General features: G+C 45.4%; 1 protein-coding gene across 1 annotated transcript in view; it reads right to left on the reverse strand.

Annotated features, from left to right (window-relative positions):
* The window catches only part of LOC140476502 (fibulin-7-like), a 64,359-nt gene that overhangs the window by 5,864 nt on the left and 32,630 nt on the right, over positions 1-25,865 (reverse strand). The window contains exons 3-7 of the mRNA XM_072569237.1: positions 17,238-17,408; positions 12,772-12,897; positions 4,232-4,360; positions 1,201-1,338; positions 915-1,053 (exon numbers count right to left, since the gene is read on the reverse strand). Coding sequence (XP_072425338.1) covers positions 915-1,053; positions 1,201-1,338; positions 4,232-4,360; positions 12,772-12,897; positions 17,238-17,408 — 703 coding nt within the window. The remainder of the gene's footprint in view (positions 1-914; positions 1,054-1,200; positions 1,339-4,231; positions 4,361-12,771; positions 12,898-17,237; positions 17,409-25,865) is intronic.

Genomic DNA, 25,865 nt, shown 5'->3' on the forward strand with positions numbered 1-25,865 from the left:
ACATTGTTTTGTTTAACATTGAGTAGTTTGACCACACGAATCACATCCGGAACTGGCACTTCACATCTACCTCTAAAATGATGGTCTAGTGGGCTACCTTCTTAACATGTTTTGAGGGGTTCTGGTCTGGCCCATAATAGGAGCTACTGAAAGAGTAAGCAGTAATAGCCCAGATTAGATTAGATTCCCTACAGTGTGGAAACAGGTCCTTCGGCCCAACAAGTCCACACCGACCCTCCGAAGAGCAACCCACTCAGATCCATTCCCCCACAATTACCCCTGACAAATGCACCTAACACTATAGGCAGATTCACCTGACCTGCACATCTTTGGACTGTGGAAGGAAACCGGAGCACCCGGAGGAAACACACGCAGACATGGAGAGAATGTGCAAACTCCACACAGACAGTTACCTGAGGCAGGAATTGAACCCGGGTCCCTGGCGCTGTGAGGCAGTAGTGCTAACCACTGAGTCATCGTGCTCAATACTTATAGTATCTGTTGTCGTACTGGTATCTGTAGCTGATAGTTAAATATAAAGTCTTGTATTTTCAAGCTGTCAGTGAATGATTGGATCCTGACTACATCATGTTTCAGCTTAGACTACAATATCCTGCACACTGGTGTTTGCTTGATAACTGCAGATGGAATAAGGCTCTTGGCTCATCTCTCTTTCTTCTCCCTCCACCCACCCTCTTGTAGCACCAGACTGGGGCTCGAGTGGTTCAGATATTCTGCCTCCACTGGTGGACGTGTCTCTCCTCCCCTATGTTGCAGACACATTGGTTTTGCTCAAAGGTATCCTCACTTAAATATGTCCTCATGTCCAATCTTGGCCACTGAAGGACAATACACAGAAGCCAGTCCCACTTTACCCCCAAAAGAGATATTCTTTAAAAAGCACCAGAACTTACAATTGTGATGTTTTTACGTAGCTGGCATTGTGGCGAGACTTTGGACACTCAGGGCGGACACAGTGGAATCCCCCGTGTATATTTATACAAATCTCCTCCCTGGTACAGTTGTGCTGATTGCTCATGCACTCATTAATATCTGTAGAAGCAATAATGAAGTAGATAATGCATGGGGAGCAGACAGTTACATTTGGGTTGAGGTAGGCAGCATTGAGGTACCTCTAGCAAAATAATGGGTTATATAGATAATAACAGATAGTTGGGTATGTGGACAAGGTTTGCTTACCTTCACAGGTCCGTGAATCCTCCTGCAAGTTATATCCGGAGGGACATGTGCAATAATATGAACCTGGCATGTTCACACAAGAATGTGCACAGAGCCGAGCCAGTCGGCCTGTCTGAAACAACTCACACTCATCCACATCTGAAGGAAAGACATACACGGTGATAGGTAAGCATTTGGAGAACAAGTGCTAGCAACGGACCACTACAAAATTGGCGGGATTCGCGGTGCAGAACATCAGGCAGCGAAGCATTTGTTACATTTTCGGGAGCGTTTGCAACAGATCACTGCTCTAGAATATTCTGATTTAGACCATTGCAACGGGAAGATCACAAAATGGGGACTGGGTTCAGGAAACAAATCAGAACATTTTTGGAGGACAGGAAGATGGGGAAGAGAGAAAGTAAGAGAGAGTCATAGAGATGTACAGCATGGAAACAGACCCTTCAATCCAATTTGTCCATGCCGACCAGATATCCTAAATTAATCTAGTCCTATTTTCCAGCATTTGGACGATATCCCTCCAAACCTTTCCTATTCATATATTCATCCAGATGCCTTTTAAATGCTGTAATTGTACCAGCCTCCACCACTTCCTCTAGTAGCTCATTCCATACACGTACCACCCTCTGCATGAAAAAGTTGTCCCTTAGGCCCTTTATAAATCTTTCCCTTCTCACCCTAAACCTATGCCCTCTAGTTCTGGACTCCCCACCCCGGGGAAAAGACTTTGTCTATTTATCCTATCCATGCCCTTCATGATTTTATAAACCTCTGTAAGGTCACCCCTCAGCCTCCGATGCTCCAGGGAAAACAGCCCCAGCCTATTCAGCCTCTCCCCATAGCTCAAACCCTCCAACCCTGGCAACATCCTTGAAAATCTTTTCTGAACCCTTTCAAGTTTCACAACATCTTTCCGATAGGAAGGAGACCAGAATTCAACGCAATATTCCAAAACTGGCCTAACCAATGTCCTATACAGCTGCAACATGACCTCCCAACTCCTGTACTCAATGCTCCAATCAATAAAGGAGATAAAATAAATAAAAAGAGAAAGAGATAAGTTGAAAGATAAAGAGAAGGATAAAGAGATAAAGATAAGACATAGATATAAAGATAAAGGATAAAGTTATAGAGATGAGAGAGAAAAGAAATAAAAAGTGAAAGAAATACAGATAAATTGAAAGATAAAAGGGGTAAAGCTACATGTAAAGGTAGATCATAAAGAGAGAGAAAGAATAAGAGAAACAAAGACAGGTAAAGAGAGAAAGAGAAAAAGAGAAAGATCCCATGAGAAGGTAATGTATTTTACCTCTTCTGACCAAAGGATAGAAATTTGGTTACTTTTCCCCAAATGGTGGCATTTGGTTGGGTCAGTTGAGTTTTCAGGAGATTGATAGACCTTTCTTGGGATATCAGGGAACAAAAGATGAGTAAATGGAGTTAAGCCACCAATCAGCCATATGTAATTGATTGGTGGTATAGGTTCAAGGGGCTGAATAGCCTATTTCAGCTTCTGAGGAGAACAAGTGGCAGAGATCTTTAAATAAGGATTCAAATCTTCGGCCCAAATGATAATTTCCCATTTCTAAAACAATTTTTATCAATAAAATATTGAATAGTGGGCATCACTTTATCAATATAATTCAGTAATAATCGATCACCTTGACAAAGATTCGGATGGGATTAGGAGTAGAGCATTTGGCCCCTTGAGTCTGCTCTGCCTTTCACAGAATGGAGAACAGATTCATACCAAGTCCCACTCCCTTATCACCTCCTGACGCATGGACCACAGTCCAATAATGCCTCTATTTTAAACCTCTCAATTTTTTATCTTTAAGTTCTTCGGTGTTCTCAGCCTCTGCCATCCCTGTAACCTCCTTTATCCTTCCAACACCTCCCCCCTACAACACCACACCATACGACCATAAGACATAGGAGTGGAAGTAAGGCCATTCGGCCCATCGAGTCTACTCTGCCATTCAATCATGGCTGATGGGCATTTCAACTCCACTTACCCACATTCTCCCCGTAGTCCTTAATTTCTTGTGACATCAAAAATTTATCAATCTCTGCCTTGAAGACATTTAGCATCCCAGCCTCCACTGCACTCTGCGGCAATGAATTCCACGGGCCCACCACTCTCTGGCTGAAGAAATGTCTCCACATTTCTGTTCTGAATTTACCCCCTTCTAATTCTAAGGCTGTGTCCACGGGTCCTAGTCTCCTCGTCTAACGGAAACAATTTCCTAGCGCCACCTTTTCCAAGCCATGTATTATCTTGTAAGTTTCTATTAGATCTCCCCTTAATCTTCTAAACTCCAATGAATACAATCCCAGGATCCTCATCCGTTCCTCATATGTTAGACCTACCATTCCAGGGATCATCCGTGTGAATCTCTGCTGGACACGCTCCAGTGCCAGTGTGTCCTTCCTGAGGTTTGGGGTCCAAAACTGGACACAGTACTCCAAATGGGGCCTAACCAGAACTTTATAAAGTCTCAGTAGCACAACGGTGCTTTTATATTCCAACCCTCTTGAGATAAATGACAACATTGCATTCGCTTTCTTAATCACTGACTCAACCTGCATGTTTACCTTTAGAGAATCCTCGACTAGCACTCCCAGATCCCTTTGTACTTTGGCTTTATGAAAAATACCAAACAACACCCACCCCACCAGTGGCACCCTTCCAATGCCACTTGCTCATTTTCAGTTTCCCTCAACCTAACAGTGTCTGGAGTTCTGGAAATCCCTCCTTAAAGTTCTCCACCTCCCCTTAAAACCTATTGCACTGGTGAAGTACTTGCTCACTGATCCCAACACCTCCTTGGGTGCCATGATATCAAATGATTGCTGAATTATTGAGTAACTTGCTTGTTTTGTTTTATCACATTGAAGGTTAAATCAATTCAAGTGATCAAGCGACTCGAGGGTGATCAAGGATGATTGTAGTCAGTTTCGGATTTGAAGAAGGATACTGTGGAAATGGGCTGCATGCAGAGATTCACCTTCACAGTGAAGCCCACCTTACCTCGACACTGTCTAACATCCTTCCCACTGAGGCGGAAACCTGACTCGCAGCTGCAATGTTGTGAGCCCTGGACATCTGTGCAACGTGGCTGGTGACTGAAGGACGAGTCACTCTGTGATGTAGTCCACTCTGCCATGTGCAAGAAACAAGTGGCGATAAAGTAAACAAAAGTATGGAATTGATGCCAAACCTTTACAAATTACCGACTAGGCCTTAGCTGGAGGATTATGTCCTCAAGTGATACAGCATGAAAACAGCCCCTTCGGTCCAACTCATCCTTGCTGACCAGATATCCCAAACTGAACTAGTCCCATTTGCCTGCATTTGGCCCATATCCCTCTGAACTTCTCCTATTTATGTACCTGTCAAAATTTCTTTTAAATGTTGTAATTGTACCAGCCCCCACCACTTCCTTGGGCAGTTCGTTCCATACACACACCACCCCCTTTGTTCCCTTTTAAATCTTTCCCCTCGTGCCTTAAACCGATGCCCTCTAGTTTTCGATTCTCCCACCCTTGGAGAAAGACCTGGGCTTTTCACTTTATTTACACCCCTCATGATTTTATAAACCTCTATAAGGTCACCACTCAGCCTCGATACTCCAGGGAAAAAAGCCCCAGCCTTTTCAGCTTCTCTTAATAATGCAAATCCTCCAAACCTGGCAACATTCTTGTACATCTTTCCTGAACCCTTTCAAGATGTTTAGCAGCATCTTTCCTATAGCAGGGAGACCAATTATTTTACACTGATCTGAACTCTGTTCCTTGACAATGTAGCATCACAATCAGTAATGACTTTTCTCCTGTAGCATGGAGACCAGAATTGTAAAAGTGGCATCAACAGTGCCTCATAAAGCTTCAACATGACATCCCAACTGCTTTCGTCAATGTTCTGACTAATGAAGGCTAGCATGCCAAACACCTTCTTCACCACTCTGTGTATTTGTGCTGCCACTTTCAAGAACCTATGTACCTGAACCCCTAAGTCCTTCTGTTTAACAGCACTCCCAGCAGCCTACCATTAACTGTGTAAATTCTGTGTCCTATTCCAGGCAGCGTTCCTTGGAAAGGATGGCAAAGCAAGGTGAGTTACCAAAATGGAAAACATTTCTCAGTTATTTGGAGAGACTAAAATAAGTATATTTTTTTCTCTGTGGAAAAGAGAAGGTTAAAGACAGATTGCAAAATAAATTTTCAAAATAATGAGGAACCGTGCTAGAGTACATAGGGAGCAATTGTTTCAATTATTTGGAGAGACTAAAATTGTTCTCTGCAGAAAGGAAAAGGTCAAAGACAGATTGAAAAACAAAATTTTCAAAAGAATGAGGGACCTTGCTAGAGGACATAGTGAGCAATTGTTTCCAATGTCAGGGGCATTAGTAACCAGGCAACTAGATTGGATTAGATTCCCTACAGTGTGGAAACAGGCCCTTCAGCTCAACCAGCCCACACTGACCCTCCGAAGAATAACCTATCCAGACCGATTTCCCTCTGACTAATGCACCGAACACTATGGGCAATTTGTCTGACCTACACATCTTGGTGACTGTGGAAGGAAACCCATGCAGACACGGGGAAAATGTGTAAACTCCACACAGTCGCCCAAGGCTGGAATCGAACCTGGGACCCTGGTGTTGTGAGGCAGCAGTGCTAACCACTGAGCCGCCATGCCACCCCAAATTTAAAAAAATTTAAAATATCTGGGAAAATACGAGTATACAAGAAATTAGAGCATAGTCAAGCTTAGACCATGCAGACACCATTTAATGTTGGGCTTCACTTTCCTGCCTGTGCCCTATATCTCCTACAGTCACCAAGTGTAGGTCAGGTAAATTGCTCATAGTGTTCGGTGTATTAGTCAGAGGGAAATCGGTCTGGGTAGGTTATTCTTCGGAGGGGCAGTGTGGGCTGGTTGAGCTGAAGGGCCTGTTTCCACACTGTAGGGAATCTAATCTCTTGATTCCCTTAGAAACAAAATTTCAATTTAACCCAGCCTTTAAAGTGTATTCAAAGTACAGACTCCATAACCCTAAAGAATTCCAAAGACTCACAATCCTTTGGGTGAAGTAATTTCTCCTCATCTCAGTCCTGAATAATCAGCCTCTTAGTCTGACTGTGCCCCCATGTTTTTTCATTTCTAAAGCATTAGTGCTCTCTCAGTATCTACCCTCTTAAGCCCTCTTCAGAATTATCTTCGTGAGGTCGCCTCTCATTCTTCCAAAAGCCAAAGAATATAGACTCAATGTACTCAGCCTCTCATTATTGGACCATGCCTTTTCCTAGAGATCAATCCAATGAATGCTTCTTGTACTATCTCCGAATTCTCCCTTAAATACAGAGACCAAAGCTGCATGTAAAGGGCAAAATCCTTCATTGGCAGTAAGGACTTTTAGAATCCAGTGGACGTCACTCAGTGACCCAGTATTTATTGCCCGTCTCTAGTTTCCCTTTGAGATGGTGGTGATGAGGTTCCTTCTTGAACCACTGCAGTCCACATGTTGTAGTTAGACCAACAATGCCATGGGGGAGGATATTCCAGGATTTTCACTCAGTGACCGTGAAGGAACAGCAATGTTATTTTACTCATTTGTGGGATGTGGGCATCAATGGCTGGCCAGCACTTATTGTCTGGTTGCTCTTGATAAAGGGTGGTGAGCTGCCTTCTTGAACCGCCACTGTCCACCTGATGTGGGTTGACCCACAATGCCCTTTGGGAGAGAATTTCAGGATTTTGATCCAACGACAATGAAGGAACGGCGATATATTTCCAAGTCAGGATGGTGAATGGTTTGGAGGGGGACTTGAAGGCGGTGGTGTTCTCATCTATCTGCTGCCCTTGTCCTTCTAGGTGGAAGTGGTTGTGGGTTTGGAAGGTGCTGTCTGAGGATCTTTGGTGAACTTCCTCAGTGCATCATGTAGATGGTACACACTGCAGCTACTGAGCGTTGATGGCAGAGGGAGTGAACATGGGCATCTATCAAGCAAGTTGCATTGTAGATTAGGCTCAGGGGTCACAATCTGACAGCACATTATAGGTAGCTGCTTTTGGAGAAAATGACAGCTGGGGTCTCTGACACACTAAGGACAGCTGGACACCAGGCCTGTGATGGGCACCATGTTGGTGATGTGCTGCTGGAATCAGTCAGGACAGATTTGGAGAGGCCATGCACAGACTGGAGTGAAAGGCAGGGAAGTCTGTCCAGGTTTTGACTGCTATCATGGCTGTGGCATATGGAGTCTTAGCTCCTTCCCTGCCAAAAGGTTTACCAACATTTCATTCCATCTGCGAAAATGTGGCCCACTCATTAAACCTGTCTATATGCATCTGCAGACTTTCCCAGTTACACAGTTTAGGTGAACACCTTTCCTCAGAGAGCTATGGATGGTTCAGGAAGGCAATTTGCTGCCATCACAAGGCCAGTCAAGGTAATAGATGATCATATCCCACAAGCAAATATACAAAAAAATGCCTCCGTGCACACATAACAGCAGTGTCCTGGCTGATAATTATCCTTTAAGCAACAGTTTACCTTGATCATAGAATCCCTACAGTGTGGAAGCAGGCCATTCGACCGATCAAGTTCACACTACCTCTCTGAAGAGCATCCAATCCAGACCCAACCCCCTACCTACCCTGTAACTCTGCATTATCCATGGCTAATCCACTCCAACTGCAAATCCATCCCACCTGCAAATCCACCTAGCTTGCACATCCCTGGACACCATGGGCAATTTAGCATGGCCAATTCACCTAAGCTACACATTTTCAGACTGTGGCAGGTATCTGGAGCACCCAGAGGAAACCCACACAGACACGGTGGGAATGTACAAACTCCACAAAGACAGTCGCCCGAGGGTGGAATTAAACCCAAGTCCCTGGCACTGTGAGACAGCAGTGCTAATCACTGAGCCACTGTGCCAACCTGATCACTGTCTTATTGCTCGTTATGGGAACCCGCAATGCTCAGATTGGCTGCCAACTTTCCTCTGTTACTGCAATGAATATGCTCAATAAACCAGCTGTAAAGCGCTTTGGGGTATGAGGAAACGAAAGATGTGATATGTATGCAAGCTGCTGACTGACTGTCTTTCATTTTGTAACCTGCTTTTGTAACTTGCACAGAGCCGCCTCCAAAAAAGGCCAAACATCTTCAGAAATGGGCTGGGCCCAGACTCATAATGCACCCAACACTGAGTACCTCTTCTATGTGGACGACTGACCAATAAGAGAATGAGGCAGGGAGACAAGAAGCCACAGCTATTCATCTGTCCGCTGTGCTATTCACTTGTTGCATTCCCTCCTTTGTTGCTGTTAGTCGATCTCTGCCCCTTGAGCAGCGAGCTTGTTCTGTGTTTTTGAAGGAAACAGGGGTCCCATTGTCACTGGAGATACCTCGGGATCAGTCCAAGTGATTAGGAGAGTGAGAATTAGACAGGACTTGCATTCCTGAGGTGAAATAAGCCTGGCAACATTCCCAGATCCCCACAGTGCATGCTGCTAATAGCAGTGAGAGCCAGCAGTTCCTACCCAAACTTAACACCATGTGGTAGATTTAGCCTGGTTTAAGCTCACTGTTTCACATCAATTCCCTAGTGAGTATTGCATGCCAGTAGGCATGAGAGCTGTCTTCTATCACCTCAGAGCATAGTACAAGTCACTTCTCTTTCAGCGCTGCCCCACATCAAGTTACAGTTCCCATCGTTTACACCATCCACATTTATATAGGGCAACCACCTGCATAAGGCAAACTGTGCCAACTATATGTCATCACCATGCATGTCAAACACAAAGATACCACTGAAATGTATTAGATCACATCAGCTATTTTACAGGCAGCTGAGTACCTAGCCCATTTAAAATGCTCCATTGATTTCAAACCAAGTTGAAGCTTTTGTGCACCTTCATCAGCTCAAATCGTTAAATGACAGCAGACAGGTCATAAAGTGCAAACTTCACTCGCCTCTCCTGGGAAATTATATCACTGCAAGGTTGGGAGAAAAGGAAGATATTTCAAGTGAGAAGACAGGAAGGTTGAGAAAGAAATTTGCATTTGAATAGCACCTTTCACAATCTCAAGGTGGCCCGAAGCATCTTTCTGCGTACAAAATACCTTTTTGCAAGATTGCCACCCTGAAGTGTAAGAAACACGACAGCTATTTTGCACACAGCAAGATCCCACAAACATCAATGTGATAATAGCCAAACAATCTGCTTTCAGTGATTTTAGTTGAAACATACATAAATTTGGCCAAGACATTCAGGGGCAAACAGCTTCAAATGGTATGATGGAACCTGAAATGGTAAATTGTGTCCTGGTCGAACACTCTCAATCGGCACCTTTGAGCTCAAATTTGCACAAGTTTTTAATAAGATGTTTCATTCAGCATAAGCATTGAACAATGCTGATGGGGCTGATGTTTTCCTGACTGGCATACTCATTTATTTATTTTTAATTTTATGGAACAGTACAAGTCACAAACAAACAGTTAACACGAACAACTGTATACAGGAAACAGCAATTTACAGGGGTAAGGAGAGGCAAAGCCAGACCCTAAACCCCACTGTGCAACAACTTCACAGGGAAACAAGGATGATCCTCAAATCCTTGCTCACAGGTTTACATTCACCGGCCAGAATGCACTTCATATGAATCATATTGGCACAGAGATAGCCTGCTCTGTGCAGCATTGACCATATCTCTGTCCAAATTTCCATTCGGCTTCTCCCAAGTCACAACCATTTTGTAACAGATCTCCTTTGGTACCTTCTCTCAATATCTCCATTCCTCTCCCATTAAGGATGAATATATTGATGGAGGTTTCAACACATCGTCATGGATTGCAAGCGGTAGAGGTATTGCTATGTTAATGATGATTGAGAATTACCTTCCAAGTTTCGTTTAAATTTTCAACAAGGCAGTCTTATTCTGATTCCACCCAGGGAAATGAACCAGACAATCTCTGCCACCTATTTTGTCGGCTTTAATGCACAGACTTTTAAGGGCTCTTGTGGTGCAGCAGTAGTGTCCCTATCTCTGAGCCAGGAGGCCTGAGTTCAAGTCCCACCTGCTCTTGAGGTATGTAATAACATCACTGAACAAGTCGATGAGAAAATATTTACATACAAGTGTGCCAGATGTTATACACTGAATCCAATGCTTTACAGATAGAAGGAATATGGTGGCAGAGAAATTGCTGGAGAAACTCAGCAGGTCTGGCAGCACGTATGGGGAGCAAACATGGATGTTAGATGCTGCCCGACCTGTTGAGTATCTCCAGCAATTTCTTTTTCCGTCTCAGATTTCCAGCATCCACAATTCTTAATTTTATATTACACAGACACAACCTGCCTGTTTTATCATCTTTAAAAATAAGAGACCATTTGCTAACTAATTAGCATTTTCCACTCATAGTGTATAAACGTGTTTTTTTTTTCTTTTGTCATTAGTATTCTTGCAAACTGCCTTGATGAGTGCAAGACAAAAAGTTTCAGCAGAAATGCCTTGTTCCAACAAGTTCTGCATTATCAAACAACTGTATACAATCAGTTCACGTTTGATACATGGCTCCTTGGTTACCTCTGCGTGTTTTTCCTGACAACTCTTACTGTCTTTTGCAGTCCCAGGGCTCTTCAGTGTTGATAGTGTTGGAAAACACAGATGACAATTCAGTACAGTCACAAGTTGACAATACAAAACAAATTTCTTACACCAACATAAAAGTGAAACCAGTCGTGTTTAAGTCTTCCATTAGCCCTTTTAAACTTTCTACCTGTTTCCTGACAGGCTCTTCAGCGATCGATTGCTCCTCTGCCTTCTCACTCGTTTGAGCTGAGCTGAGCTGAGGTAAGTTATTTATTAATTTCAACACATGTCCATGGATTACTGAGCCATTTTAAAGTTTCCTCTGGCCCAGCAGGATGTATTATCTTTATTCAGAGCCTCCAATGTTTGAACTTAGACTCCAGACTGCTCCCACAGATATATCTCACACCTTTGCCTGTATTTGCTTTGGAGTTATAAATTCCTCTTTCCCTCAAAGCAGAGAGCCAACTCTCTTGTTGCAGCACTTCACTCCAGCTCTACATTGTTTTGACCATTGTTATGATAGAGTCTAGAGGAGCACCCTCTATCTCTCTTTAGGTCTGCAAATCCATTGACCAAAACATATAGTTTCAGGTTTATCCAGCTACTCTAATGACAATTTAGATTTTTTTAAAAGTCTACATTGGGTTTTAAAAAAACGTCTATCAGTTTCTTTAATAAACAAAGAAATGATTTATTGGGAAAAATTAGGCTTATTTAACAAAGGTGTAAAAGCTAATTTGCACATAGTTTAAAACATGCAAGTATAAATACCTACCCTTTTGTATCTCTTTTTAAATAGCCACACCAGGAAAAGGGAGGAAAAAATGACTCTCTGTCACTTTCTGCAGAGATTCACTTTGGGGAAAAAAGAATGTTTGGCTAATAATGATTCGTTCTTGAATGCACAAAGGTTAAGGTGCGAAGTGTGCAGAAGGCTGATGTCCTGAGTGACACTAAACATAAGCATTTCTCTCTGGGATCTTCACAACTGCAGCCTTCTAGGAAACAGTATTGAGGATTCCTCTGGGTACTGCTCAAGAGGACAACCAAGGCAGTCAATCTGGGATGCTCTACTTTTTCAACAGGTTGGTCACCTATTGCTCCAAACAATGTCTAAAACAAATGTCTAAAAAACACTGCAACCTGAAAGGGTCATCAATCCAGACAGGGGACTCACCAGTAAAAAAAATTATTATCACAAGATACGCCACTATTAAGAAAGGTCTCATTAAATAAAAGCTCCAATGTCCTTTTATTAACCTCTAAAATAAAAATGGGCATCCACAATTCTTCAAGTGCAAGTCCACAAACGTTCACAATACCAATCATCAGAGTATTCTCCATTGGTGAGGACTACCACAAGGACTCCTTCTGTAGGGATGTTAAATCTTCAGCTCCTCCCTACTGCTGACTGAGCTGTGTCAGCAGATGACTGGAAGCTGACCCTGAAGATCTCACACTGCTGCTCACCATGTTGTATGGACATGCCAGCTCACCACATTGTATGAGCTGCTGCTTATGAAGATTATCAAATTCTAGTGTAGGAAACCAAATTATTTGTCTGGTGGTCATGTACTCCATGTAACAGTGGAAGACCGCATCATTGGTTAAACTAGAAGAGTTTCTTGTAGTTAGCAAGATATGTTTTATTACATATTAGCAACTAGTTGCAAGTTATTTTGATACAACAACATAGTTAAAGGCTATGACGAGATATTAGGATCTCAAAGGAGAGAGAGAGAGACCTAAACTGTTCTACCCTTATCTGATACAATCACAGCCAGTGGTTTTTTTTGTGTGGCTCTCCTCTCTATTAACCCTTTCAGACCCATATTCAACACCACACTGCCTCTGTACAACTCTGGATAGCAGCCTGGGTGATACACTCAGCTCTCTTCCCACAAGCCTTTAGGATCGGCACTGCCCTGGGGTTATACGATCTTGCAAGACTTACGTGAGTTTAAGGTAAGGTGGCAATTATAGCCAGCCCAGCCTGCTCGACAGAGACAGGCATATCGATTTACATCATCCACGCAGGTTCCACCATTGACACAGGGATTACTGGCACACTCGTTTATATCTGAAGGAAGAGATTGTAAGCAATGCGCAGTATTAGATTTGAAGGTGGCATTGTATTCTGCAACTGGCAAACAATTTACACTTAAAACAGCACCCTTACCGAGGGAAATGGTCCCTCAGTGGCACTTCCCAGAAGAAACCTTCACACTGAGCCCCAGAAGTAGATACTAAGGCAGACGATGAGATAGGTTTAACAAAGGAGGTAAAGGTGAGGGGGTTTTAAGAGGGAAATTCTATAATTAAAGGTCAAAAGAAGGACTAAATTGACAATGGAGGAGCAAAGAAAATTGGAGATACGGAAAAGGCCAGAACTGGAAGAACCCTGAGATCTGGGAGGGGCTGCAGGATTTGAGAGGAATACAGAGGTAGCTGTGGGAAGTACTTGATGCACATAACATACATCAGCAAGAACAGAAAATGATAGGCAAATAAGACTGGGACGATGTGAAGTGTAGCCCTCATCAGAACCCATTCGCCAGCACAGACGGGTATCCTACCACAACTGCATGGAGTCAGTGGAGGGGTGCAGCTCTGGATGGTCTAAGGAGTAGATGTGATACTTCTTGAACAGAAAAGCCTGTGGAGACTCAAGGCAACATCAGGAATCAAGAGAAGAGAGTGGTACAGCCAAAGACTATATCACAACAACATCATGGCAAGGAAACATAATCAGCTCTGAAGAAAGTGCCAACAGCAATTTTCTGTTAGGTTTGACAGTGCACAACAGAGACCCAGGCAGGGGTGAATACATTTAACACAGTCTTTAAAACCTCAGCAATTTGTGCAAAACAAATGCTTCAGTTTCACACCCTTAGGACATGCATGATATGTTTTGAAAGAGTAGTATCTCTAGCTATTGTAGTATAGGGGAAAGCAACAGATTTGTGCACAGCAAGATCCCGCAAGTAGCAATGGAAGAATTACCAGATTATCTTGTTTAGTGATACTGTCTGAGACATGAATATTGATCAGGATATCAGAAAGAACTTCTCTGAGCTCCTTGACAGATCGGTGTGGGATCATTTACAAAATACACTGCAACAGTGGGATTCACTCAATGTTGCAGATTCTTTGCTCTGGATTAGGATTTTAACCCATGATTGAGGTAGGACCATCCCCAACTTAACCACAAGGTGAACAAAAGCAATTCATACCACTTTGACATTGACCGTGGCAATACAAGGCCTGATGTATATTATAAAGCAGGAAGTGATAATACATCCCTCAGAGAATCATGGAACAGGTGGTCTGTTCATTCTCTGAACAGGGCAAAAATATAACCCTCCTCGCCACCAACATCTATATAGTAAGGGATCCCCTTGAGGACTATTACTTGGTTTTAGGGGCTATTTTTTCATTCACACTTAATCCTTTAACAGGTAATGGGGTTACAGTGTAACATTACCTCCTGTATTTTTATTTTTAAATAAAGGACATTTTGACTCACACAGAAGCAGAGAATTCATCATCAATCTCTATAATTATAAACCTATCAAAATTTAAAATTACAAAAGTCAATAAAAGCATCAATTTCCTTGATACCACAGTATTTAAATTGGTACAAGACAAGTATAAATTGGCCTTTCTTCCCCAATAGTATTGACCTTTCTTCCCCAATCGTAACTGATGAAGTGTTTCTGCACACAAAAATCCATTAACCTAAACGCTACTTTTGCAGCCTACTCCTGCCAAAGCTGGAGTTTTAACCAGGCACCTTTACTGCATATCAGATTTTAAAATACAACAATGGACAGTGTTCATTACAATGCCATCAGCTACAATCTTCCCTTTGGAGTAGCTCCCAAATAAATTCAATCTTAAACTAGAGACAACATTTTGATTCACATATAGTTCATTACATTAGTGATTTCCAGCCTTCTTAGGTCCTAGCTAGCTGCATGTCTCTTTGTTGACAGGTTTGAAATTGTTCTCTCTTCTTTGCAGGCATTTTTCCCCTTTCTCCAACATTGTAGCCTCTCTCCTTCTCACCCACAAAGTTATTAAAGCCCTCCTCTCTTTCTCTCTTTCTCTCTCTTTTTCTCCTAGCATCATAACTCCACCAATTCTTTTGTGGCCTCCCATTTCTCCATATCATCATGCTCTAATTCTTTCACACACCCTCACCCCCTCCACTGGCCCTCCACCCAGTCCCCTTGCAGCATCTCTGTTCACCTCAATTACTTTGTGTCCTCTCCATCTCACCCAGTTTCCTTGCAGCCTCCCTCATCCCTTACCTTGCTGGCCCTGTGGGGTGATGGCTTCAAAGCATCTCTCTGCTCCCCCAGTCCCATAGCAGCAAGGCCCAGTCTTCAATCTTCTGCCTACACTTACACTTTCAGGTAGAGATTGTGTCTCTCTCCTGAGCAAATGCAGGAGCAAACTGGCCTGAGAGCAGAGTGGTAGCAGGGTACTGTTGCCTTCCATCTTAGTCTGGAGGGTGACCTTTCTGGGATTGGTCACCCCATGATTGAATTTTTCCAGCTGCAATTTGGAGATTACAAGGGCAAAACTACCCACAAGTCCTGTGCATTGTGAGTATTGCAATGAAGGCAATTGCAATATTGAATTCCCTCACCTGAGGAGTGGGATCGAATTGAAAAGCTCATCCCCTGCTGGCAGGGCCAGACTGATTGCTTTGGCTAGTTTTGATCACCTAAAGAAGGTGGAAGAGGAATTTCCCGCATTGATTGTACAACTGTTCTGAGGTGCATCTGGTATTTTGTCTTTGTCAGAAGGTCAGATGTTATCTGGAATGGCAGACGCTATTATTGTGATGCTCAAGGCATCGCAATTGTATGGGCTAGGCTGGATGGACTAAATGGCCTTTTGTCTGTACCTCTCTGGATATTGTCACAGTACTACATTAGTGAGAATTGGAGGAGACTACTGTCATCATTTTGCTCTCTGTGCGTTCAGGCATACCTTGGAGCTAATTTTACGTGACCCATGTTTTCCAAACTGATCTTATTTTTCTCTCTCGTCTCTCGCATCCTTCAACAAAACTACGCGTAATTATCCAGCACTTTCTTTTTTTGACAAATTATAATCAGCGATCGAGGAGGTGATGGCCTGGTGGTGTTATCACTGGACTGTTAATGCAGAGACTCAGTAATGTTCTGGGGACCTGGGTTTGAATCCCACTGGGACAGATGGTGGAATCTGAATACAATAAATATCTGGAATTAGGAGTCTAAGGATGACCATTGTCAGAAAATCTGGTTCACAAATGGCGTTTATGGAAGAAATCTGCCAGCCTTACCTGGTCTTGCCTATATGTGATTCCAGACCCACAGCAATGTGCTTGCCTCTTAACTGCCCTCTGGGCAATAAATGATGGGTCTAGCTAGTGATGCCCACATCATGTGAATAACTTTTTTTAAAAGGCACTGGTTGTGCAATGCTCTTCCACATGGTGGAGAATACAGTTTCTTGAAACCACCAGCTGTCTTCAGTTAAAACTTGGTATCTTCTATCCATTTGTCAAAACTGTCTTTGGTTAACTTGCCCATTTTAGTATTTTTAACATCCTGATCAAACCTCCACTCACTTTCCTCATGTCAGTTTAATAGACATCAATACAATCCTCTCTATTCTTAAACAGCACACGTTTGTCTCAGTATTAATTCAGGCATTTGTCTTATTCATTATCACCAGTCTTGTAATTCTACAAAGTGGGTCCAAGTGACTATGTCTTTTCTTTATGAAACAACAGTTGTATATTTCACTGTTAACTCCTGTATATATGCACACTGGCTGAAGAAAATTGTGCTCACTCTCCACCACTGTACAACACTTGCCCCTTTGTTAATTCCTGTACACATACACAGCGAATAAAACGAAGTAACTCATTCACATCTGCAGAGCTGGGTAAGAGAGAGCAGTTCAATCATGAACATTAGTGGATTTGATTCTGCTCCAACACAACTTGTTCTTCAATTCTATAAAGGTGATTACTGTAATTAGAGGGTTAGTGAAGTGAGATACAGTAATGGAACGCACAAGTTTACCAAAATATCACCTTTACAATGTAATCCAAGAAGATTGAACACTTAAGAAGTTACAGTTATTATTAATTATCAAAGTGGTTGGTGTTTGCAAGTCTATGTAATAAAATGGGTTATGTCAGCTCAACAAATGCCTTTGAACTAATGTCAAAATAAGTTCTTCTACCATTATAAAGGAATTAGTCTGCTGTGAGCCTCCGGGTTGGAGTTCTTCAGCAGGAATAATGTATAATTATATTGCGGACACACCAGTGCTTTAAACCAGTAGTGGCATGCAATGTTTCTGGCTTGCATTATAAATATTTATTCTTTACCTCACTTAGTGCTGCACACTTACTTTTACAGAAAGGCAGTTGTCCACTCCACATCTTATCTTTGAGGCACACCCTGGTGTTTGATCCCACTAAGACAAAACCAGGATCGCAGGCAAAGTGTACCTCATGGCCAACTAAATATCTGCTTCCAAACTTCTTTCCGTTATTTGGAGCGTTGAGCTTGGGACAAGTTTCTGTGGAAAAAAAACGTAGAAAGTGAAACTGAAGAGAGACAAGAGCGCAGGTTACTATAGTAAAGGAGAGTTTCTGGTCAGGGCCCGTGGTCTTAAAAAAGAAAAAAAAACTTTCAACGAGGAACAACTTTTACAACCTGACAACATGTTAAAGTGTGTAACAGACACAAAGCCTGTGTTATTATTTGCCAAGTATTCACGGTTGTGATGTAGGAATTGCAGCAACCAATTTGCACGCAGCAAACTCCAACAACAGAGATACATGACCAGAGCTTTGATTTATCATCCTGAGAAGTATTTTAATTTGAACTGTGAAAGCTAACAGGATCTTGACTTTACGCCTCATGCAAAGAATGCCACATTTCTAAGTATCACACTAAAGAGAAAGCATAGATTATGAGCTCCTATCTCCAGAACGGGGCTTGAACACACCCAGACAGTGAAGGATGAAGGGCAAGTAAATATGGACACAATGAAGGAGTTAAAAGTTATTTGCCTCTGAGTAAGAGCATAAAGAATTTCTTCAACATTTACATGGGAAGATAGACACACAAAAACTGCACACCAGCATATTTCTTCCAATACATCATCAGGAAAGACAATGTTAGACTTTGGAAAAATGTTGTGGTCGTATCATAACAGATACTAGGGAGAGGAGATCTCAAGTTGTCATGGTGATGTTCTCACTTGGAGTCAGAAGGTGGTGTTTCCATGTCCCAATAAAAATGGATGCAGATGAAAGTGGGTTGGAAAAGGAGAAAATGGCAGCCTCGTTAATCAAGCACTTTGCACCTGTTTTCACAACAGAAGAAGACAACAAAATCCGTAGTACCAGACAACCTAAAAACAATCAGGGAAGTGAGCTTAATCGGTTTACACAGAGATATTAACAGGAGTCCAAGGGACAAAAACTTCTATAATCTGATGCTTTCTGCCAGAGTTTTTTTTTGAAAAATACGTGGGAAAAAGACGTGTTGGAATTTTTTAAAGATCAATAAATTCAAGGGGTTATGGGAAATTTACTAATGTCACTTCATTACTTACAATGGGAGGGCAGGAAGAACCAGCTACCCACAGATATTATCAATTATGGGGAAATTACTCAAGTCCTAGGAAATCACCAGTCCTGCAATAAGTTGTTTTATGCCCTTTTACACATTTGATAAGAGTTATCAAAAATGTCTCGGGTGATAGATTTCAGCAGGGTTAGATATTTTAGGCCTCTTTATCTTCACATGCTCTATCACCCTGAACCCATACCTGCTTAAAAACCATTCATTTCACTGGTTCTGACACAAAGTATTTAATTTGGAACATTAACTAGAAGCTTTTATTTTATTTCCCCAGAAATGCTGTTTGATATGCTGTGTGTTTCCAGATAGAATCAATGTGAGTGTATAAAGATGAGATTTAGATCGGTCCAACTGAAAAGTGGCACATACACTGAAAAGGCTAATTGGGCTGGTCCTGTTTCTCGTTTCTGAAATAACTGCACAAGGCCAGTATCCCATCACCAAGTTCCCCTTTATTTACATGTGGAAAGTCCTGACACTGATCCAGCTCCCTCAGGGCCAGCTCTCAGAGTTAACAGGAAGTCTGACACTCCTGTTTTTTTTCTGTGTGTGTGTGTGTGTGTGTGTGTGTGTGTGTGAAAAATAGTGAAAGACACAAGGTGCACGAATCTTTATTCAAATTTCCACCACCAGGAAGAAAGGAAACACCCAAGTGACCAGTGACAAGCAGTGCCCTTCACATCAAGGGGCAATGCTGTGTGATCAACCAGTGAAGGGGAGGGTAGGGACTAAATCAAACTAGAGTTGGAGGGGGAAATAATGCACTCCACTCCCTGCGGAGCCCACCTCTCCCTGAACAACTCCAGGGTGTTGGTGGAGACCACATGCTCTATTTCCAGAGGCACCCGGGCTCTAACGTAACCACAGAAGGGGGGCAGGCAGTCGGCCCTAACGATCCCCTCCACAGCCCATTGCCTGGACCTGTTTATGGCCACTTTGGCCAGGCCCAGGAGCAGACCCAAGAGGAGGTCTTCAGACCTGCCCTCCCTCCTCCATAGCAGGTGCCCAAAGATCAGTATCGTGGGATTGAAGTGCAACTGAAAGCAGAGGAGAGGTTTTTAAGAAAATCAAAAAAAAGGGAGTGCAAGTGCCCACACCCAATATACACATGGTCCACGGACTCCACAGCACCACAGAACAAGCAGTTGGGCTGGGAGTCCATGAACCACTGCAATCTGCGGTTGCAGGGGACCGTGTACAGAACCCTCCACCCCAGATCCCCGAGAGAAAGGGGGAGGACTCCTGTGTAGACAGCCCTCCACTGGGCATCTCCACCATCCAGTGGCAAATGGCCACACCAAAAGGTGTGTCCAGATGGTGGATGAGGGACAAGAGGCGGACGGTGTGCAGTAAAAAAAAAGGGACAAAGTTAAAATTCCGGAGGCGGCTCAGGTTGTGGGGCACAGGCTCCCGCGGGAAGTACGAGACCTTGGGGCTAACGTGAAATTCCATCCAGGCAGGGGTGAGCACGGACAGGATTCCACCGCACACCTGAGCATCCTCCTCCTGGTGCACCGTGTCGGGTCCGAGCACCGCTGTTTTAAGGCGTTAGATGGTAGTGGCCACGTACCGGATGTCTAACGTTGCCCTGCGTGCTATGCCTCACAGCAGCATCCAGCCCAGGCCCCCAGCACGTCCCCGACCCTGGTCGCCCTCGCCGCCACGGCCCTCCCCTCTGACAGCCACTCCAATCCGCACGTACGGAGGTGCAGATTCCTGAGCAATGGCTCCCCGACGACAGCTGCTACTCCTGCCGGAATGTAGGCACGACACGATTTGACCATGTTCCAGACAGTGATCAGGTCCTGGTAAAAGACAGACAGTGTCGTGAGGGCAACCTCCAAACCGTCACGGTCGACAAACAGGAGCAGCGTGTCGTAGTTGAGGTTACGCACCTGGTGGAAAAGATACATCGCCAGGGCGCACCACCTTGGAGGAGGCTCGACGTAAAGGTATCGCCGCAAGGTCTGAAGGCGGAACGTCGCGACCTGGGTGCGGACGCACACCAGTGACTGACCGCCCTCCTCAATAGGGAGACTCAGAATCTGCGCGGCGACCCAGTGCATCCTTTTGTCCCAGAAGTCGACCAACGTTCTCTGGATGTCAGCGACAAAGCCAGGAGGAGGGACCAAAGTGACCAGCTGGTACCACAGCATGGCGGCCACCAGCTGGTTTATGACCAGCACTCGACTCCTGTAAGATAGCACTCAGAGCAGTCCTGTCCAGCGGCCTAGGCGAGCTGAGACATTGGCCTCCAGCTCCTGCCAGTTGGCCGGCCAGGATTCCTCAGCCGGGCTGAGGTAGACCCCCAGGTAGAGGAGATGGGTGGTACTCCAGCTGAATCCCCGTAACTCCTCCGGCAGAGAGTCCACCCGCCACGGACCGACCAGTAGTCCAGAACATTTGGCCCAGTTGATCCTGGCGGAAGACTCTGCAGAGTACACGGCCTGGAACTTGCACATCCTCCCCAGGTCAGCCGGGTCGGTGAAAGTGAGGAGCACGTCATCGGCGTAGGTTGAGAGGACCACCCTTGTGCCCGCGTCAAGCAGAACCAGCCCCAACAACCTCCTCTGCAAGAGGCGCAGGAAAGGCTCCACGCACAGGGAATACAGCTGGCCGGATAGGGGGCAGCCTTGACGCACTCCTCTCCCGAAGCGAAGGGGTGCCATCAGGGACCCGTTAACTTTAACCAGACACTCTGCGGCGGCATACAAAAGTCGGATCCAGGCGATGACCTATGTCCCAAACCCGAATGCCCACAGGAGTCCCGAGCAGGTACCTGTGATCGACCCTATCGAACACCTTCTCCTGGTCGAGAGACAGGAAGGCGCTCGGCAGACCAGCCCGTCGACAAATGGATCAGGTCCCGGACCAGGTGGATGTTGTCGTGTATTCTCCAGCACGGGACTGCCTAGGACTGGTCCGGGTGAATCATGTGGGCCAGCATGGAAGCCAGGCGAGAAGACAACACCCTGATGAAGATTTTGTAGTCCGTGCTGAGGAGGGAGATGGGGCGCCAGTTCTTCAAAGAACGAAAGGTACTCCTTCTTTGGCAGCAGGATGATGACTGCCCTGCGCCAAGAACGGGGCAGCTGTTCGGCATTTAGATGCTCCCCCAGGAGCTGTATGGAGTCGCTCCCCAGTACGTCCCAGAACGCCCTGGAGAACTCCACAGTCAGCCTGTCCAGCCCTGGGGACTTGCCCCTCGAGAGCCGTTTGAGGGCACCGGTCAGCTCCTCCAAAGTGACGGGAGCATCAAGCCTTCCAGCGTCCTCCGGGCCGAGCTGCGGCAGGTCCTCCCACAGAACTCTGCGAGCATCCTCGCAGGGCAGATCTTGAGAGAACAGAGCCATATAATAGTTTCGGACGTGGGCCCCGATACCCTCCGGATATCGTCGGTCAGCAGCACAAGGAGCTGCTGACGGGTGCCAAACCTTTTCTCCAAGCGAGTAGATAAAGGGGGAGCTGCGGTCCAGGTCCTGGAGGAGCTGGATCCGCGACCTCATGTATGCACCCCGAGCCCCAACAAGCTGCAGGCCCTGCAGCGCGGCCTTCTTCTCTTAGTACGCCCCACACAGGGCCGGGTCCGCGTCGGGCTGACCGAGGCGTGACTCCAGGTCGAGCATCTCCCTCTCCAACTCCTCGATCCTAGATTTCCGCTTCTCCCTGACAGAGAACGCGGATGTGAGCCTTGCCCACATCCCACCATAGCCTCAGGGAGGGGAAGCTTCTCTGCTTCCTTCTCCAGCCGGCCCAGAAATAACAAAACGAGTCCCGGAATCGCTCGTCCTCCAACAGCAGGTTGTTAAAGTGCCAGTACGCGGAGCTGAGCCTGGCGCCGAACGGAAGGAGTTCCACCCACACCAGGTGAAGGTCCGTGCTGACACCTGCCTCATGGAGGCCGTCGGAAAACAGGAGGCGTACGCCCGCAAAACATACAGGCGGTCGATCCTGGACGCTCCGACAAAGGTGAAGGTGATGGAGTCAGGATGGAGATTCTACCAGACGTCCATCAGGTCTAAGGACTTAACCAAGCCCCCCCAACCTCCTCCCTGATGCCCAACCAGTGCGGACACCGCCATGGTCCTGTCCTCAAGGATGCAGTTAAAATCTCCCCCAAGGAGGACGCACAGGCTCTTGTCGGTGGAGGCAGGTTGAGTGGACCCTTCTCCGAAGAAACTCGCTTGCCTCCGCCCAGCCAAGGGAGCGTAGACATTCACCAAGTGAAGCACCACACCCCACAGCCGAACCATCAGGTGAAGCAAATGGCCTGGCACAGGCTCCCTGAACCCCAAGATCTGCAGCTAAAAATGCAGGGCCAACAAGATAGCCACCCCGGCAGATCTGCAGGTGAAGTGACTCATGTAGACTCCCCCTTGCCACTCTTGGCTTCACCTCCTGGGGTGGTGTGGGTTTCTTGCAGGAAGCACACCGCATACCTCCCATCCCAAAGGGACGAAGGGGTCTGGAATCTGTGCTGTGACTGCCTGCTGCCGTTGATGTTGAGGCTGGCTATAGTTGTCTTCATGTCAGAAGCGTTGTGCAACCACCACCAGTACAATTAAAAATTATATACATTTACTGGGAGGATGAGGGAGGGGCACAGAAGTCCCTCACCAGGAGTGCCCACCAGGAGTGCTATCGCTCATTAGTGGCGAGCAGCGTGGGCCAACCAGTACATTCTCTCAAAGGAGCTCCAGCGGTCGAGCGCCAGTTGGGAGACTCCAAGTTTCCTCGACAAACTCCCAGAGTTCCTTGAGGGGGTGAGGGAGAGATCAGTGGAGGGGGGCAAATGGGACTCAAAAGTGTCACTGGAGACAGACTCCGTGTCATCCCCAGTGTCCACCACCGATCCCGAACCCTCCTCCAGGAAGTCACCGAGAGAGTGGGGGCTGGTCCAGCACCACCAACTGGCCACAAACCCCCAGCAACCTCACCCCCAGGGTCACTGGCAGCACACCCCTTCCCAGAATGCCCAGAGTTCAGGTTGTCAGACAGTAGAGGCTCAGGACCCCGCTTCTCTCCCAACACCAGGATGCCCAGCTCCTCAGGGAAAAGGTCCTCCCCCATGGCCAAGGCCCCCAGAAAAACAAACAGTCTGGGAGGGAGGAATGAGGATAACACCTTCCTCCCCTCCACAACCCAGCAGTCAGCTCACTGTTGTCACCTGCACCACAGCCCATGTGGTTTTTAAAGTCCTCCCCAGGGGCCAGTGGAATTACAGCAGCAGAAGGTCCTGCTATAGCCCCTGAGGGTGTGGGCAGGACAGGCAAGAGACATCATAGGCTCATCCTCTGGAGAGTAGCAGCACCACCAGCACACTGCTAGACTATCTCTTCCTCAGTGAGGTGGGGGGGGGGGGAAGGAGGGAGGAGGGAAGGGGGGAGGGGGGGAGGAGGGAAGGGAGAGGGAGAGGGAGAGGGTGGGGGAGGGTGTGGAATTTATGGGCCTTCCCCTCCCCACCTGCCTTGGTGGTCAAGGGGCCCAAGGTCCCTCCCATCAGCTTTTCCCAGAATACTATTGGCTGGGGAAGGCAGGGGGTGTGGCCAGGGTGGGGATGGCCAGTTGTGTCACTTCCTGCCTTGCCCCTGGTTTATCAGGTGATGGTGGCAACCCTAGACACTATGGGCAATTTCCCATTACCAGCCCACTTAACCCGCACATCTTTGGACTGTGGGAGGAAATGTGCAAACTCGCCTGAGTCGGGAATTGAACCGGGGTCTCTGGTGCTATGAGGCAGCAGTGCTAACCACTGTGCCACCTTGCTGGGCCTGGGATATTGGGAATGTAAGGATAATTAAAATCATCCAGACTAACTGCTCTATGATATTTACATATCTCTATAATTTCCCTGCAGATTTGTTCCTCTTCATTGTTCCCATAATCTGTAGTCTACTCATTTCTTTGCTCAAATTAATTCTGTCCTTGGACTCTCTGAAATAATCTAATCCTCCAGTAGTACAATCCTCCAGTAGCAAAAATGTCACCCTTCCTTGTATTTATCCTTTCTTTATCTTTTTTGAATACCTTGTAACCTGGAATATTTAACACTCAGACCTACCCTTCCCTGAGTCTGTGTTATGGCCATGACATCATAATGCCACACGACAAATCTGTGTCTGTAACTTGCCAATCTTACTAACTATACTCTGTTCATCACATACATACAGTGTAAATCTGATTTAGATGTCATTACTTTCTCCCTTACTCTGGCTCTGTCTATTAACAGTATTTTCTATTTTAGCGCTATCCACCTCTCCCAGCATTTCATGTATCCTGGTATTATCTTCTAATATTCTCCCTTGCTTCCTAAACCGTTGCTACCTAATGTACAAATCTAAATATCCAATTTTCACTCAAGTCCTACTTTGCCATCTTGGGTTTTACCTATTGTACACTTTCTGAGAATGGCACATTTCTGGGGATGAGACTTGCACATATTTCTACTCAATCCTTGAGACTTACACCAAGGCAAATTAAACTGAAGCAACTTGCTTCATAAAGTGCCTTTTATGGCAAAATGTCAAAGGCACTTCACAGGAACAAAATCCCTCCAAAATACAAAAGTTAAGTAGAGATTAAGGATCGCCTTTTAAAATAAGGGTTGAATTATAAAGATAGATTCCAGAGATTAGGCTTGGGATTTTCCTGAGGGCAGGGTTTGAGGTTTTTAATTTGATGAAAAGTATTGATACTGAAAGGACAAGATCATTTTTTCTGGTGGGGGTGTTCAATACAAGCAACAAAATATTCAAATTAGATAGTTCAGGAGGAACATGACACAAAGGATAGTGGAAATCCACAACCCCTTCTCTGAAACTCACTTGAGGTTGGGGGTCAATAGAACACTTCAAATGAGAGTTGATAGATTCTTGTCATAGTGTGGTTATGTTCATCAAGCCAGGAAGTTAATTTACAGACGTTTCGTCCCCTGTCTGGGTGACATCTTCGGTGCTTTTGAGCTTCCTGTAAAGCGCTGCTGTTCTGTATCTTCTTGAATTTATTTGGTTCCATTTCTGCTGCTTCTGGTTGTCTGTTCCAGTTGTTCGTTTTTAGTGGCCAGTATATTGGTCTAGGTCAATGTGCTTGTTGATGGAATCCGTGGCTGTGTGCCATGCTGCTAGAAATTCTCTGGCTGTCCTATGTTTAGCTTGTCCTTTGCTTGTTGTGTTGTACCAGTCGAATTTGTGGTCCTTGTCATCTGCATGTATGGCTACTAGGGACAGCGGATCCTTTAGTGACTAGTTGGTGTCCATGCATGCGGATTGCTTGTTGCCTGCCTGTTTGTCCTATATCGTGTTTCATGCAGTCTTGGCATGGAATCTTGTAAATTACATTCGTCTTGCACATGATGGACAATGGGGTCTTTTGTTCTGGTGAGCTG

This window comes from Chiloscyllium punctatum, chromosome 4 (genome assembly GCF_047496795.1).
Source record: "Chiloscyllium punctatum isolate Juve2018m chromosome 4, sChiPun1.3, whole genome shotgun sequence".
Lineage (NCBI taxonomy): Eukaryota > Metazoa > Chordata > Chondrichthyes > Orectolobiformes > Hemiscylliidae > Chiloscyllium > Chiloscyllium punctatum.